Consider the following 16,857-nt stretch of genomic DNA (forward strand, 5'->3'; position numbering starts at 1 on the left):
TAAAAACCCTTCGAGTTTTTTTCTTGTTTTTTCGCCCGCCCTTCACTGGAAGGTTTCCGGGAACATTTATCAATGTCAAATAGCTTGGTATAATCGCATTAACAGCTGGTTACACTCACACGCACACCATCATATCTCAAATCTGCACTCGTCGTTGAACGGGAAGGCTCTGCCAGCCTTCTCTATACATACAGAGGATCTTACCATTTTCTGACTTAGCCTACATATACAGACCATGGACACCCACCCTTTTTCTATAGAAAGCATTCTGAAGAAGCCCTATGCTAAGAAAGTCGAAGAAGAGACAAAAACGCAGCCTTCAAACTCCAACGAGGCGCTATCATTAGCTGTAAAGCTGGCTGGTAAGTTTTAGTCTAACACAGGCAAATGTAAGTGAATTAAACCAAGTCTTAAGCGTCGTTACAAATGTTTGTTGGCAAGGTTGCGAAGAAAGCCTTTGGATAACACTGCCTTGTTTGGTAATGTAATTTATAAGAAATGTCTCTGTCGGCAGTGATGTGGGAAGTTTTGATAAACCATCTTTTAGTTCACAGACAACTCGGGTGGAGACGGAAACCTCCTTTTTTCGCTGAAATTAAATGTTCATAGACCTTAGCTCGTTAAATTGTTTTACGTAGATTTCACATGTTAAAGGAAACTTATTACTAGTCGCCCGTTCGAATACCTTTAACGGAATAACCGAGGAAACTGTCCATACCATTAAATGGGGTAGTCCACTCTAGCTCATCAAGACATTAGATAGTGTGCACAAAGAGCGGTTGCAATAAAGTACAATGGAAAATTAAGCTTGTTGCTAACAACGCAAGACTGAGAGTTCAGGTTGGACGGCACCAAACACGTAGTTAATGCAAACAAGATAACAAGGCGTCAAGAGGTTTCAAAATAATTTACATTCACTCGTATGTCTCTTGTTGATGTACATGAGGCAGGTGAGAAACCGTTGCCTGAATAAGTAAGGTATACGCTGTAATCTATGGCCTTTACGCCCTTCGAAATTGAAATCGATGTATGTGTTATCTGTATAAGCTGTTCCTTTAAAGTTAAACAGACGGCAATCTTGAACAAAGCATTTATCAAAGTGAAAGCTCATGTTTTAGAGAAAATCTGCTGATTTCGTGACCCCCCTCTTACAACCCCTGCTTATCAAATGACTGAGGGTATTCTTGTTTGTCTTCTTGGCGCCGGCTAGAGATTCAAGATCTAGATAAGACAATACTATGGAGAACAAAATGAAATAATGTTCCACTTTAGGACCATAAAGAAACTAGATACCCTTTTAAGAATTTAGAAGCCACTTCGTAAAGCCACAGTGACTTGCATTTGCGATCTCTACGCTGATGTCTCCTCTTGATTCTCTATGGAAGTGGGTGCTCATTTTTTGACCACTGAACCACATTGACCGTATGATGTATTTCCTCTCTTACCTGGTAGTTCTCCCACACAAAAAACCAAATCCCGTTTGTTTTCGGGCAAAGAAACTTGGTTGTGTTCAAAAGCATAAGTGACTGATAACACCGTAACCAAATTTTATAATAAGCTCTTGATTCTGATCCTGTTACCTTTGGTAGTTTTTCAGAGAGAGGATAGGATAGTTGCACTCACACTGTTCTGGGTGGTTTTGGTGGTCCGCTCGTTGAAGCACTTTTCTTAACCCTTAAACAATTTGAGTTTTGGCATCCGCGAGGCCTAGCCAGTAATATAAATTGTTGTTGTTTTTTTTTAAAGTGCTTGCCGCGTTTAACTGGAAGGGCAAAGCATAACAATTTTCCATAGCAACAAGGAGCAGACTGAGAGAAAAAAACCCGCGTAAGGATCGGAAACCAAACCTTAGGAGATTGTAGCCAACTCCCTGTTCAGTGTTGTTGTTGTTGCTCCTGTTTATATTTTTTTTAATTTTTTTCTTCTTCAGCTGCGAATTATTAGATAAAAGGGATGGTTGGGTTTTACAAGCCACCCCACGAGAGCGGCAGATGTTGAGCCTCAGGGACGGCCTGCTTGAAAACTGTTGTCAGACACAGGGGGAATACACGGACCAGTTTGACATTACCTGAAGCTAGATGAATATCTAGGGTCTCATCAAGCAGAAAAAGGAATTTAGACCTTTACATCAAATATAGCTAGATAAGCGAGATTCCAAGATTCAATCTTTCACTGACTCTGTCGGCGCGCATTTGGGAATGAAAACAATTTAATCTTGTAAATTATGAGGGTACATACCTTAAAATAAACTGACTAAATGGCTGCTGATGGATGCTGTCGGAGAAACAAGACTTCTAATGAATCAGAATTTCATAGGGTATGGTTAAAAAGGGAAATGCTTTCCCTAATTCTTTAATCCTCTGCGACGAGAAAGGCTAGCTTAAATGGCGTTGTTGAAGCTTAAGCTTGTTTGTTAGCGCATTTTATGCGGAACTCATCACATTTGGTGAGAAGACGTACCACATTGGAATCCAATACACGGAAAGATAAGTTGGGACTGGCCCAACCAGCAAGCGCCAAAATGTTATTGTGACGGGTGTCTCGATGCAAATTTGCATCAACGGCACTAAGAACTAATCTGTGGGATTATAATCGAGCTGAAATTTTCCACGATAGTTCATTACTTAAAACGCTACACAAATCTACACAACGTTTAAAATGGAGTCTGCGAAAAAAAACTCGAAAGTATGAAATTCAATTTGGCTTAATTACTTTTACAGCTGCTGAATTCGAGCGAGGGTATCGTATTTGTAAGATAGCAGGCATGTCTATCCATTTTACCAAACTGCGCCTTAATGCTGTCTCACTAATGATTACCTCCTCTTAGATGTCATACTGGAAGCTCAACAAGAGACAACCCGCCGTACACCTCGACGCACGCGCACTGCCTTTACGCATCAGCAGTTGGGAGTCCTGGAACAATTTTTCAATAAAACACATTATCCGGATGTAGAATTAAGGGAAGAACTTGCTGCAAAGACCAATTTGCAAGAAGGCAGGATTCAGGTAGGTTGATAAATTGATGATTCAGTATTTTTCAGTTTTTATCTCTTTTTTCATTATCTGCTGCACGAGAAAATGAGCTGGGCAAGAAAATTAGGAGACAGACTATCCCTTGAAAGGGATGAGGACATCCCTGTCGTTTCTCTTGGAGCGCAAATCCTGGATTTTGGTTTCAATTCACGTGCTCAGGATCATACGTCAGACAAATCGTAGATAACTACTTAGAGGGAGGCGAGGATTGAAAATTTCCCTTATGGAATAAAACCTCCAACCATTACAGTAATAGCCTTTATCAAGATCCTCATCATCATCCCAAATTAGTGCCAGTAGGCACAGCGCAGGATGCATCAATTAATCCTTAGATAAAACTTCTCAAAAAGACTTTAAAATACTCTTTCAACTGAATTTCCTACTTGAACTGAAAATCCATTTGCAGAAACTAGCATAAGCGAACCCCACGTTACAAGCTAAACGATTTGTGTTCTTTTTCAGGTTTGGTTTAAAAATCGACGGGCTAAATTTCGAAAGGAGAAAGAAAAATTTACATCAGAAGTGGGCCTTAGCAGTAAAAGCGAAGACGAGATTATTCAAAACATATCTCAGGCAATTCTAGCTCAAGAAGCACCATGTTGTTTCCAGTGTAACATGTCATTGCCGCACTACTGCATCTGTGGTGATCCCGAGGAAGCCGTGAAAAATTTCCACAGGATTTCTTCTAGCATGTTCTCTCCGTTTGCTACTCATGCTCATTTGGCGCACGTTAATGGTCTTCATTGCTGTCCGAATGGCAGTCATGAAGGATTAAGTGCGGGGTATTTCGCGAGGATGAGGAAGATGAAGAAGAGAAGAGACTGGAGCGTTGGGGAACGCTCTGCACTTTATTCCTTGTGACTAAAAAAGTGAAAAGTCTTTAGAACGAAAAAATCGTTGAAGGATTGTACGAGCGGCCAATAAGAGCCAAAGTCGTTTGCTGATGACGTGACATTAGAATCTACGTCAAAACACCTTTCAAAATCAACCAAGTAGGAAATTCTTGTCCCTCCGGACTGAGCAAATATCTAGGAGAAGTGAATGAAAGATAGTATAGTGTCCTGCGTGGATCCGGTGTCGATTTTAAACGAGAGATTTGAGAATTAAAATGCTTTTAGTTCCTTTCCTTCAATTTTTTTTTTTTTACTTTAGGACCCAAACCTTACGATTATTGAATACACCGCACACCGATTACCATTACACAGAAGCTTAGACCTCAGTTTTGATGTTCAGAATTTTCCATCTTAACTCTGTAGATCACCACGCCTTTATTAATCTTGTTATAGTTTAGAGATCTAAAGGTCCGAATTCTGTCGGAAAAAGCTGGCTTTTTTGAAGTCCTCCTATCGTACACGTTAGTAATTTAATCTTTGAAAATACTGATAACGGAAGAACACACGAGAACTAGAGAGTGAAACTGACCATGATTTATGGCTTAGTAAGGCACATAGTATTGAGCTCTTCCGGTGTTAATACTTTTAACCCGGTGTTAGAGAAAAGTTATATCACTCCCTATAACCTATCATTAGGGCATCAATGGATTTTTCCATTTTTCACGACTTGACAATTTATGAAATCGATATTCATGGAAACTGATCTAGTGCGAACAAAAGACAATTTGAATAACAGACAGAAGTGTTATGGTGTGTGGTTTATTGTTATCCCCTGTGATTCAGGTAAAGAAAAGAGATCAGAAAAATCCAGCACAATTAAGTGCTTGTTGAATCTATTATTCTTTAATTAACTCAACCTCAGCCACAACGAATATGCGTTCACTAAAATCATTCGAGATCCCTATGACACATAATCCTGAAAATCGTGCTAATTAGGGCCCTACAGAGACATTAATCAACGTCAACTTTAAAACGTGACATGATTCAGTTTCAACGGCTTACATGTGAGGTGCATACACGGCATATATATCACAATCACACGATCGTCAAATATATATAATGGATACAAATTTATTTTCCATTGAAAGCATTCTAAAGGAACGTTTCTCGCGATGAAGAATCATCGTAGAAACAAAACCTTCACGATCCAATCAATCTCCCTGTCTGAGAACCATAGCCATTACCAATTGATATAAAATTGATGAATGAACTTGCTAAAAAACGGAAAACTTCTGAGCTTGATTAATGATTACTTCTAAAACCATACCCCTCACCCTGTTTGCAACGGGAAAGCCTGACCGCCAGGTGAGGAACATAATGAAGCCATCCCTTTTCCCACGGGGCATTAAGGAGCAAGAAGCAACCTTGATCTCTTAAGGCTGAGAAAATGATATTCCTGTAGCGTTGCGAAAACTTGCATGGATGTAATGTCATGGATGACAAGGGTGATAATTTCTTCAGGGTGGGAATACTAACAAATCTTTTGAAACCTCTCCGATAAGTAACAACTTCTTTTTAGTGCATCTCCATTCACAGTGAAATTAATATAAACAAGATAAATAGCCATTTTTATTTATAGCCCAAGACTATAGCTTCGCTGACAGCACTGATATGGCGATGGAAGAACCGATGAATCGTTATGGGGAAAATACTAATCTAGAACAGAGTCCATGAAGCGTTGTAGTACATTCTTCACCCTTGTGCTACTAGTTACTTATCGCGTAAGCACTTTTCAGGTTAAGTTTACTGCGCTGTACTGGCACCAGAAGAAAGATAAAAGATGTTTTGATAAAAACGCTTGATTGTTTCTTCGATTCGTACTTCCTGTGTTAAGTAATAATAGTAATCTTTCGAGGTTTTCCGTACAACCACATGAACAGTAAAATGATTTATTGTTTGCTATAAATCACTCTCTGAGTTCGCTATATTACCTCTCAGAGAGTAACACGCTTATCTTCTCATCGCAGAGCATTTATCAAAATATGCCACGAACCACTTCTCGCATTACCAAAGGTTTACTTCATAAGCTGAATGCGGTTGTTGAGATTTAATTGTTTGCATGTGCTTTAGCTATTCGATAAATCCGATTAAGGTACACCGCGAAACACTGTTATCTGTTCCAATATCAGTAGTACCAGACCCTTGCTTCTAGGAACTTCGTCTTCAGTTTTCTTATTCAAGCTGTATCATGAGCACTCTCTCTGGAGATCTAAAGCGGCGTAAAATTAAGCTTTACGTTGATAAACATGTTAGCTAGAGAGCACGAGTCTTCCATTCAAAATTATGGTATTTTTTGTCTGAAACCAGATGGCTTTCCGAAAAAAAGACGCTTGGTGATATGTAATATTTGTTTATACTGGGCTATGATAACAATTTTTGCGGCCATGTCTCCAAACAGTGAAATCGACTAGAAAAAGGGTGACAGGTTTTTCTTCTTTTTGAGATGAAGTGCTTCTACAACGTAGTTAACCCAATTGATGCGTATTCAGTGTATATGATCTAGTTTCTCGTAATCCCAGGCCGACATTTTAATCCCGGAACTTTGCAGACGACGTGTGAAAATAATGAATAAAAAATGATTTCCTGCAATTGGAGTAAAGACATGCAATATCCCAAACTTCAGGTAATTTATCATCCATAATGAATAAATTGAAAAGTGATACATTTGTTATGAAAAGTCCTCATACTGGACACTGTTCATAATTACGTGATCAAACCTCATAGAGGCTCTTTTCAATTGAAAATGATGCTCATGTCTTTGCTTTATTAAACTAAGATTTTTTCTGAATGCCACAAAGTGATTTGGAACTCGGTGGTTTTAATCCAAGTCTTTTCAGGTAGAGTAAAATTCAAAGATATATAGTATGACAGGAACAAGTGTTTTTCTTGGTTCGCTTTCATGAAAGACGAGTGGACAGGGCAAGGATCCATTTACCACCCAAAACGATGTACAGCAAGTTCTGCCCGTGGGCGCCAGAGAGAAAAAGAGAAATATAGGAGACATGTAAGTTTTTCTGAAGGCCTTTTAGCTTGTCAATGTCGGTTTATAATTTATCTGCTTCGTTCAGCCAAAGAGATGAAGCTTGATAGAAAGTTGGTAATCAGAACCGTAGATTATGCCTCAGTTATCAACCGATGGCCGATAAACATCGCCAAGTATGATGGGCTAAATTCCGAGACTATCTTACACACGCGGCCTCTGTCGGTAAGCATTTGAGAATGAAAACAATTTAATCCTGTAAACAGGAGGAAAAAACTTAAAATAAACTGACTAAATGGCTGCTGATAGATGGCCGTCGAGAAAAAGGGGGACCAATAGATCATACCTTTGCGGGATATCACAATCATGTGAAGGATTTTCGTGCGCTAATACTTTAATCTTGTGACACGAGAAAAGTTAACAGTCTTCTTACATATGCCGTTGCTAATAGATACCAGGACTATTTTTCATTAAAACTTGCCTCTTTTGATAACGAAACAGAAACATCTTGCAACTTAACTCCACCACGAGATAAGCGGCCCTTGACAGAGTGTAAACGTTATGGTGTCTAATTGCTCATTTAATGGCATTAGCACATCGTTCGTAGAGTAAGTAAGGATGAAAGAACTGGGAAATGATTCTATTCTCCAAAAATGCCGGAGGAAATACTCGATGATTTTTGTTTTCAAACTAAGTTCGGTCGGGATCATCTGCTGAACCCAATTTACAAGGGTGAGAGATTGTCAACTGCTGGCATCTGCGACAGTTTTTTGGGAACATTTATCAATGTCATCGTTCCAAAGCTTAATTACATTTGCAGATACTGCTGCTCGTAAGTTAACACGGATGAGAGAGGCCAGTATGACAAAACCACGGGTGTCTCAAAAGTGAGTGTGTACGCTTTCATTAAGACGCTTTGGTCAAGAAAGAAAAACAGCTACACAGACGCTCTCGGAGAATCGGCCACATCGACAAAATAGGTACAATGGATGCCAATCCATTCTCGATTGAGAGCATTCTTAAAAAGAAATCGGTTCCCTCGTCCGTGAATGATACGGAGGAAACTCAGCCGTCCAAATCAAGAGAAGCACTTTCACTGGCCGTGAAACTTGCAGGTAAGCGATTAATGATGTTGCTGACACATGTCGCTATCACGTACTGTCTCAGTAAAATCGTGAAGAGTCAGATGAACCAAATTGAGCCTCCAGTGTTACACACTTCGCCGTGATCTGTGATCAGTTTGTTTTGAGTGCAAACTATACGAAACTTCATTCCTTCTGATATCATTTAATCATCTCAGTTTCGAGAGGTTATTAATTTTAAGACAACACTGGAGGAAGACTTACAACGTTCAAAATTATAGCCTCCGTAGATCTTTGATCTAAGTCAAAACAAATCACCATGTTTTTTAATAACAGAGTACTTCAGTTGAAGAGGACTGGATTAACACTGAATGAAGCTCGGTCAGTTTCTCGATGAACTGGATTAATATTGGGGCTATAGCCTGCAAAAGACGCAATACGAGCCGCAATGACCGTAATTGCGCGGCAATTTATCTTTGAAGCAAATCAAAACAAATTGTGTCTCAACATGACCAAACAGTACTTGAAGAGGAATGAATCATTACAACACATCGCTGAATTGTTTTGGAAAGACCATTGCTAATCCACTTGTGAGCAACTTTGACAAGAGCCTTTGTTTAGTCAATGTGATCTTTAACTGTTTACCGTTCGAAGTCTATTCTCCAAATTTAGAAAATCTTTCAAAACCAGTTTGGCATTGTTACCAGCCACCGACAGCCATTTTGCAGACAGTTCTTGAAGCCCAAAACCTAAGTCTAAGATGACGTCTCCGCTCTTAAAAAACATTACATCTGAGCCTCCTCGCGCGTTGTTATTTAGTATCACAGAACCAAGCTTAATTTATCCTTTATCTGAAAGCTCCACTTGATTGCGTGAAGAGTAAATGAGCACAGGTATGTCAAATAAAAGGAAATGTAAACAAGTTAACAAGGAGCGGAAGGCTCTACGAACGGCGTAATGAGAAATCCATCCTCAAACATCTTAAGCAAACGTCAAAAGACAAGTGAGGCGAAAGCTTTATGTGGCTTCGTACTGATTCATTGAGTATCATTGAGTTGAAATATTTTGTAAGTTTGCTCACATACACAACAGCGCGTCACCGCACCCGTTGGTTCCCTTATCGGGAATTTATCACAGCCCGATGTATTTCTCTGACCATATTGGCGCCAGCCAAGCACTAATCATGTTCGCAATGTTCAGGAATTCCAATTAGATTGCTCTCTGATTTATTGGATGTACCTTTAAATGTGTCATATGCGTTCAGGGGGCAACTGAAATGGTTCCGAAGAGAAAAGGGCATCTCTCCCAACGAATTGGTAGAAAACTGTCTGGTTGATATTTTAAAAATCCGTTAATGCACGTGAGAAGCGCTGTTCAAGTACAATGTATATCCAAAAAACTTAGGAAATGAAATCATGATCTGATTATTCTGTCTAATCAGCATTTATCGACAGATGCTAATTTTAGTAACACTTTGCTGATCTTGTTGTCTTTTTTCTTATTTCATTGCCGTAGACACTATCTTCTCCTCACATTCCCACCTCAAGACAACAGCACTCTCTATGAAAAGTAAAAGAGGCTTTCACAATCCTTTACATTCACATCTCATCTTCTCTCCCTCCGTAACTCACTTAATGTTGATCAATGGAAAGAATCATTGCCACCTTGCGAACCTGACTTAACTTCTACCAACTGAAACTATGAGCAATAACCTCAGAAGAACAATTTTTTGTTCATTTACTATTACCATTAGTCCACAGTATTTCTTTTTCCTCGATCTAAGTTCTTGTTTTCCGTAACCTTTGTTCAAGTACCCTCTCAGCCATGTCGGTCCGATTGTACAGTTTTTACTTCAAGGGTGACCTGGCATATTCTCCTTGAAACAGTATAAAGCTAACAAAAAGTACTCTACGTCTGTCGCTTATGTATTGTCCGAATTAACGGTTAACCGCCAATATCTGATTAGCCTTCTCCCCTGAGTTGCTCCACATTTCCTCGTAAATAAGTTGAGAGATTTGGTGTCGCTTACAAATTAAAAAACTGACCATGTGTCACCTTTCTCAGATGTTATCTTAGAGGCTCGACAAGAAAAGACGCGACGTACACCACGGCGCACGCGCACTGCCTTCACCCACCAACAATTAGGAATCCTGGAAAAATCCTTCAGTAAAACACACTACCCGGATGTAGAGCTCAGAGAGCAACTTGCTGAAAAAACTAACTTACAAGAAGGGAGAATTCAGGTAAACAAATAACGTTAATGGATGGATGAATTAAACTGAAATTAATGAAGTCTTCACTTTATTTTAGGTTTGGTTTAAGAATAGACGTGCTAAATACCGCAAGGAAGCAAGAACTTGCCTTCTTCTCGAGGATTACGAAAGTGAAGAGGAACAAATCCCCGCCGTTTGCCCAGTGACGCCGACTCAATCATCGCTGCCTTTTTTTCAGTATAACACAGTTCCTTATTGTTTCAACCACAGTGAACCCTTTGATTCAATAAGAACTTATGGACACTCTTCAGCTATGTACCCCCAGTTGAGTAGACACACCCAGTTGACCTCGCATGCTCACTTGACACAGCCGCTTGGAATACACGGCTGGCAGCCTGTGTCGACAAATGTGATGATGAGTAACGCACATTTTGGAGATATGTGGAATGGATGAAAAACAATTATCGAAATCGTTCAAAGTGTATTTGATAGATCACTGCAACAGATTCGAAACAGTATTTGTGTGTGTTGTGCATTTTGATCCACGTTATACGATCGTCTTTCGCCGCGACTCATCCCGAGTAGCTGACATTTATTGTACGCCTCATAAGAAAAAAAATGTTGTCGTTATATAATTCACTAGTAATAAATGCAGTGCCTAACTTGCGCGTAACGGACGCTAAAAGTCGGCGTGAGAATGTTGTACTGCAAATGAAAAAACAAATGAAATAAGGAAGATTCATTAAATCGACAGAATGTGAGTCGTTGTTTTTTCGATCGAAAAAGACTAATGAATTCAAAATCAGTACATCCAATGACGATAAAAATTTTTTCTTTTCACACCTCTATGCTTTAGTATGCAATCAATAAATCGTCTTCTTAGGTCTTATGAAAAGCTCATATCGATTTTTCAGTTATTGATGTAAAATACGGGAGAAGAGGGCTGAAAATATCCACGGAAATATCATTGTAAGAACTTTTCAAATAGCTAGTGGTGTAATAATGTTTTTCTTTTGTCGCCGTCTTAACGGAAACATAGAAATACCGATTAAAATTCTGTATATAAACTTTAGAACTATGGATCTTTAAAATCAGTGACATCGACAATCAGGGTAACGGTTATGACTGCTGTAAGAAAATGATTTTTAGAAAAGGTTTGTTTTGAAAAATAAAAATCCAGCAGTCACAGCATCAGCCAGTAATAACTCTCATTTACTGGACTATAGTGTTATGGACGAGCAAAATATGAATAACAGCCGTGAACTGATACAAACGGGTTTTAAGTTAATCTTTTATTTTGCTACAATAACCTTTGATTTTAGTTCACGGAATTACTGTTTGTCTGAAGAAGTGTTAAGACAATCCTATTACTTCATGATCTTCGAAACTCATCTCGTGAATCTAAAAATCTTCAAGCTGTTTCACTCTTTTGTTTGAAGACTTACGGATTTATATTTCGGATCGCATCTTATAAACGAAATCCTGTTGTTATTGCTTGTAGTTTCAGGCCGGCGCTGGTTTTAGAAAATCCAAAAGAATGTTAGGACAATAAAAACTGAAAGCAAACAAGATAACGCTATTGTGTATTATTAAAGGCTCGTGTCGCTTGTTTCCCTTACCCCCCTATAAAGGCCCCAAAACCTTCATTTTGAAAGGTAGACAAAGCAAAGAACGTTTAATCAGCCCACTGCTATAATCTTATACCAGTTCCATGTTTAACCTCTGTATTTGCAGATCATCATTTTGACTTATGCTCGGAACCTTAGATAAGCTTCAACAAAGTAAAACCAACTCAGCGAGTTTATTTTTAAAAATGACAACAACAAAAAAAGACATATATACACAAAATGCTTCATTCCCAGAACGTTTTTCAACTGTCTGGGTTTGCAACGAAAGCATTACTCATGAACATTTTGGATTGGACAGTTTACGTAGCGCCAGTTGTATAAATTCGTTGAGTAGCTTGAAAATCTACTAAATAACACCAACCTACCTTGACAGCGACATACGGGCCGCGGTCGTAACCGAGGTTAGAGCTGATCCAGAAAACAAAGACACCATTTCGTATTTTTAACCTTAGTTTGTAATCTTCCTAAGTTAATTTTGACTATCTATCTCATCACTCTGTTTTTTTGGAAGTTTGTGTAAAAGTTCTCCATCTCACTGTTCTCCTCTTCTCTCAGAGAACTAGCAAAATCCATGGCAGTGCACAGAATCCCTCATTTTAGGCAACGCCTTTTGCTATATGCACTGCCATGACGTCAAAATGCCAAAAACGTATCCAAAAATGATAAAAATGCTATACTCTCGCAAAACATGTTACTATCTTTTAAAACAGTGTTTCAGACAGAATAGTTGATGTGTTTGACAACTACATCAAACTCTCTTTCATTACAATCCCAAGCAGAAATTAAATTTTCATAGCAGCTGAGCACTTCTTCAAGAGAATGATTCTAAGTAATTCTCTATGGGAGTACTCATAAAATGCGACGTCATGCTAATTTGAAGTTTATAATACAGTCCCTGAATGTAGCATCAAGGACATGGACGGGCATCAAAGTAACGAAGACTTCATTGCTCATTTATATATCAATTTCATGAAATCTTTATGAAACCGTTTGAGCGACAATCACGCACGAAACATTTCGTTATGACGCGTTATGAAACTGACCATTCATCAATGGAATTCCCCTAAATTTCATGATGAATTGCTTCATTTCGTTTCCGTTTCGGAATGCACCTTGTCCCATCCTAGGTGTTAAGAGCTTAGGGTTAGGAAAATATGACTTTAGTGCCTTCGTGCTCTGTATCATTAATTGAGCAGGCAACCTGTATAAGACGCGGACCTCACTTGAGGATTGATCAGACATATCTTATATCTTAGCACATATAAAATGAGAAACCAGATTGACCTGACAAGGAAATGCCATATTTGTCTGACAATTTCAAGCTAGCCGAAGCCGAGAAACTACCAGGTCAACACTAGATGGTTCACTAAAAAAGCCGCATTTCTTATTCATTTGGTATGACCTGCTGCCCTCAGAGAAATGGTCTTCTTAGCTGCTTTAAAATTTTCCCCACCATTAGTAAAAATGATCGTATATTGTGTTTGATTACGTGATCTTCCATCTTGTAGAATGTGTATGATCTGATTAATGAAAGATTGGTAGACTTCTTTTTCTCATCAAGCTCCCGATGACTTCCGCTTGAAAATTAAGTACTAGCCCTTGCAGCCAGTATTAGTATACATGACAGAAAAGGAAATTCTCCACAATCCTTTCACCTACTTAAATCGTTGGGAAAAACATATGTTCCCTAGAATTAAATCATAGATAGCATTAAGCTCTGCCCTCTTTTCTTTTAATGCATCAAAACTCAGCGTGTTGCCTATCTCATTTCAACTATTATGAGTACATTTCAACGCCCAGTTTTAAAACAAAGCAAACTCTTAGCACCTGCGCAGAATGAACAAGGTCAAAGTTCGCCTTGGAGAGGATCTGGCTGTCTACCCGTCTAATTTAGGTCTTTTTCTTATAGGTTAATCCTTGCTAATCTTTCGTAATCTATCAAGCTTCAAACTTTGTATTGGTCTTAAAAACATCTCCGGAGCTATATATATAAACATTACATTGTTTCTCAGATTAGGGGGTGACCGAGAAAAGAAAACGAATTTTCTGCTTCCAAACAGCCTCTAACCACACTGCATCCAAAATTACTTTTTTATAGTAGAGGATTTATTTGCTTTAAACACCTCAGCTATCTTCAGTGGCAGTGCCAAACCTTCATTAGTTGAAATGATTTCCATGATGTTTCAAAAATAGACGTATCACCCGATTTAAATGCAATTAACGTAAGCTCTGTTCTGCAATGTTAACTATTTCGTCAGACCACTACCACCACGAGTCAAGCGTCGGTGAATTTCTAAGTTTACTGTTAACCTTCAAAGTGAAAGACCCACATACGATGAACAATTAGAAGGAATTTTATATTCCCGACTATTCAAGGTGTTCCCATCCCAATTCTCGGCTCAGGCGCAAGAAAGAAAAAGGCCAAAACATTTCATACATCAACTAAAATTTTTTTCCCACGATATCATGCATACAGTATTTAGAAGGTCGCCTTCGTTAATTTTACAGTCGCAGACAACTCAAAATTAAAAATATCAAGTTAGGAAAACCAGAATAATTATCTAGCTTTAGAAGGGATTAATCTTACAATTTGAGGGTTACGTTTCGTTTAGATTGGATGATATATTATTCAGAAATTAAAGGACCTCAGACTAATATCTTGGTCTTTTGAACAAACCATTAACAAATGAAACTGCCACAAATTGCCGCTGATCTTAAAGAAAGTAGTGCTATTGTTTTATACGTGAATAGATTGAGCCAATCAAGGGTCAGCGACCTCGAGGGTCATTCTAAAGTTATTACCTTAAACCAACTATCGTAAACATTCGTCTTGGATCACAAGCATTGTTCTTTAGTTACTTTTGAGACTTGACGCAAACAACAGGGACAGTTCGCCCGCTTTTTTTTTCCGATGGGAACCTTCCATATATGATGGAAATAAACTGTCTCGCGAACATTCTTAGCAACGGATTGCGGCCATACAAACAAATTTAGAGCTGTCATAATCAATCTACAATCGAATTTGCAGCGTTTCGAGACGTCTGAGGATCAACATTCTGTTTAAAATGCTCGAAACTACTCTGTGGAATGCAGTCTCCACACGTATTACAGACGGTACGAGACAATTTTCAATTATCCTAAATTGGCTTTTAAAACGATTTCTTTTTTGCGCAGTATATAGACTTAATTCTTCCGCAGAAAGAACATCTTGCACGGAGGATGTTTGTAAGTTGAATTAATAATCAATTTAGTTTTGACTCATTTACTTATTATTAGACAAACTACGAGTACCGTAATTAGCTTTTTATAGACGCTGTTGGACAATGAAAGGCTCCGTGAAGAAGAAAGTTTAAAAATAGCTAATTGATTTGATTCGATCTCATGGGTATATGGAGAATGTATATATATATATACGATGCCTAGCTTAACGTTGACTGATTTAAACCAACAACGAAACTAGTAAGGCAGTCATTTCCCGTGAAATAAAAATTATGTTACAGTTTGCAAGGAATGGAACGTATTGAGCATGCTCTGTTCGACTGGCCCGTTATGTGCAGCTCTAGAGGTCACAGTTTCAGTTTTTTGCGAGGTTGTTTTTGCCATCGTTGGTGCTCTCTATTCAACCTTTTGCCGTTTTATTTTCAATTTCATATTATCCTATTTCAATTGGAATGCAAATAACAGTGTTGAGTAATTTTCAAGAAACTGTTAGATACTTAGGTTAATTCCGACGAAAACTAATCTTCTTAGTCGCCTACACTTTTTTTTCTTACAACACTGGATCGGTGAGCAAACAGCGGTACACGAAATAACAGTAGAATAGTCACATAAAAGGGAGTGATCCACAAACCAGGAGGATTATTAATCCATCCCGAGAAAAGGACATGGAATCATTTAATAATATATCAACAAATGCTTCGTGATGTTTACCGAGCAGAGTGGCACGGCACTCGGTTTTGCTTGAACTGTGTGACAGGAAATATATCAATCATAAGGACTGAATGAAGCTAGAACCATGCCGTACGACATTATCAACAGAAACAAATGAAGTGCCCTTCCGTACAGTTCAAGTGAGAAAAGTCCCATATACAACACTTCCATCCACATTGAACTAAAAATTGAATTAAAATTCAACATTTCAATCGAGTTCTAAGAAGTTCAACAGCAATTACTATATGGGACTCACATATCTCCGATAACTTTTCGGAGCACCAGTGGGAATAATGATAAGACAAAGATCACGGCTTCCACAAATTATGGATACACGGGTAATTAATAAGGGTACGGAATTTATGGCTCAACCTCATTTATTCTAGCATCATTTATATCTTTACCTTTCTTTTACTTTGACAATGTTCACCGAATATAATCACCGTATTGTTCTTTGAAATTCTCTACCCTAAATGTATATCAAGTAAATTTTTTTACTTCGGGTTTGTAAGCAAGAAAAAGGAACACAAGGGAATTTGACCGTGAAATTATAAGTCATAATTCGATCAATGACACCTCTCTTTCGTTTCCGTATCCATCCACTTAGAGAAACTAATTTACTTCGTATTTTGTAAAGATCAACAAGTATCGGGGACGTGTATCAGTGGCTGATACAATTCTTTTATTCAAAATAAATGATATGAAAAAAAAGTCTAGCTAATTTTCTCGATTCAGTTCCGTCGCTATCTTAACTAAATTTTGTCCTAAGAGTACCTCCATACATCCGAGTTGTGTACCAATTCTGTTTATGCTTGTGCAAACCATTAAGTTGATGCATTCAGAAACATCTACGTGTAATAGAACTTGCAGCGTATCATGAAAGCAAGCTCACATGATGTTGATCTGGGTTAATCGCGAACCCTGAAGTTCTGTGGCAATTTGCCAAAGAAAAAGAACAATTCTATTTCCAAGGTTTCCACCTACGCTAAGATAAAAAGGTGAGCACAATTGATTGGCCTCACTTTAGCTTATTTGATGTGAAACTTTTTCTTTATCTTATTTACTATCTCAAGAACAAAAACCAGCTCCTATAAACAT

The 16,857-nt window shown here is 38.3% G+C and overlaps 2 protein-coding genes across 2 annotated transcripts; both read left to right on the top strand.

Moving 5' to 3' along the window:
* Positions 1 to 123: 123 nt before the first annotated feature.
* On the top strand, positions 124 to 4,645 carry LOC131776443 (diencephalon/mesencephalon homeobox protein 1-A). Its single transcript, XM_059092611.2, has 3 exons — positions 124 to 362; positions 2,828 to 3,006; positions 3,496 to 4,645. The coding sequence occupies exons 1-3, from the start codon at positions 236 to 238 to the stop codon at positions 3,892 to 3,894; spliced, it is 705 nt and encodes a 234-aa protein (XP_058948594.2). The 5' UTR covers positions 124 to 235; the 3' UTR covers positions 3,895 to 4,645.
* A 2,225-nt stretch (positions 4,646 to 6,870) lies between these two features.
* LOC131776444 (paired mesoderm homeobox protein 2-like) lies at positions 6,871 to 11,729 on the top strand. The gene is made up of 4 exons (XM_059092612.2): positions 6,871 to 6,930; positions 7,727 to 8,021; positions 10,053 to 10,231; positions 10,299 to 11,729. Exons 2-4 carry the CDS (start codon positions 7,892 to 7,894, stop codon positions 10,653 to 10,655), a joined length of 666 nt encoding a protein of 221 aa, XP_058948595.2. The 5' UTR covers positions 6,871 to 6,930; positions 7,727 to 7,891; the 3' UTR covers positions 10,656 to 11,729.
* Positions 11,730 to 16,857: the final 5,128 nt, after the last annotated feature.

This window comes from Pocillopora verrucosa, chromosome 14 (genome assembly GCF_036669915.1).
Source record: "Pocillopora verrucosa isolate sample1 chromosome 14, ASM3666991v2, whole genome shotgun sequence".
NCBI classification, from domain to species: domain Eukaryota; kingdom Metazoa; phylum Cnidaria; class Anthozoa; order Scleractinia; family Pocilloporidae; genus Pocillopora; species Pocillopora verrucosa.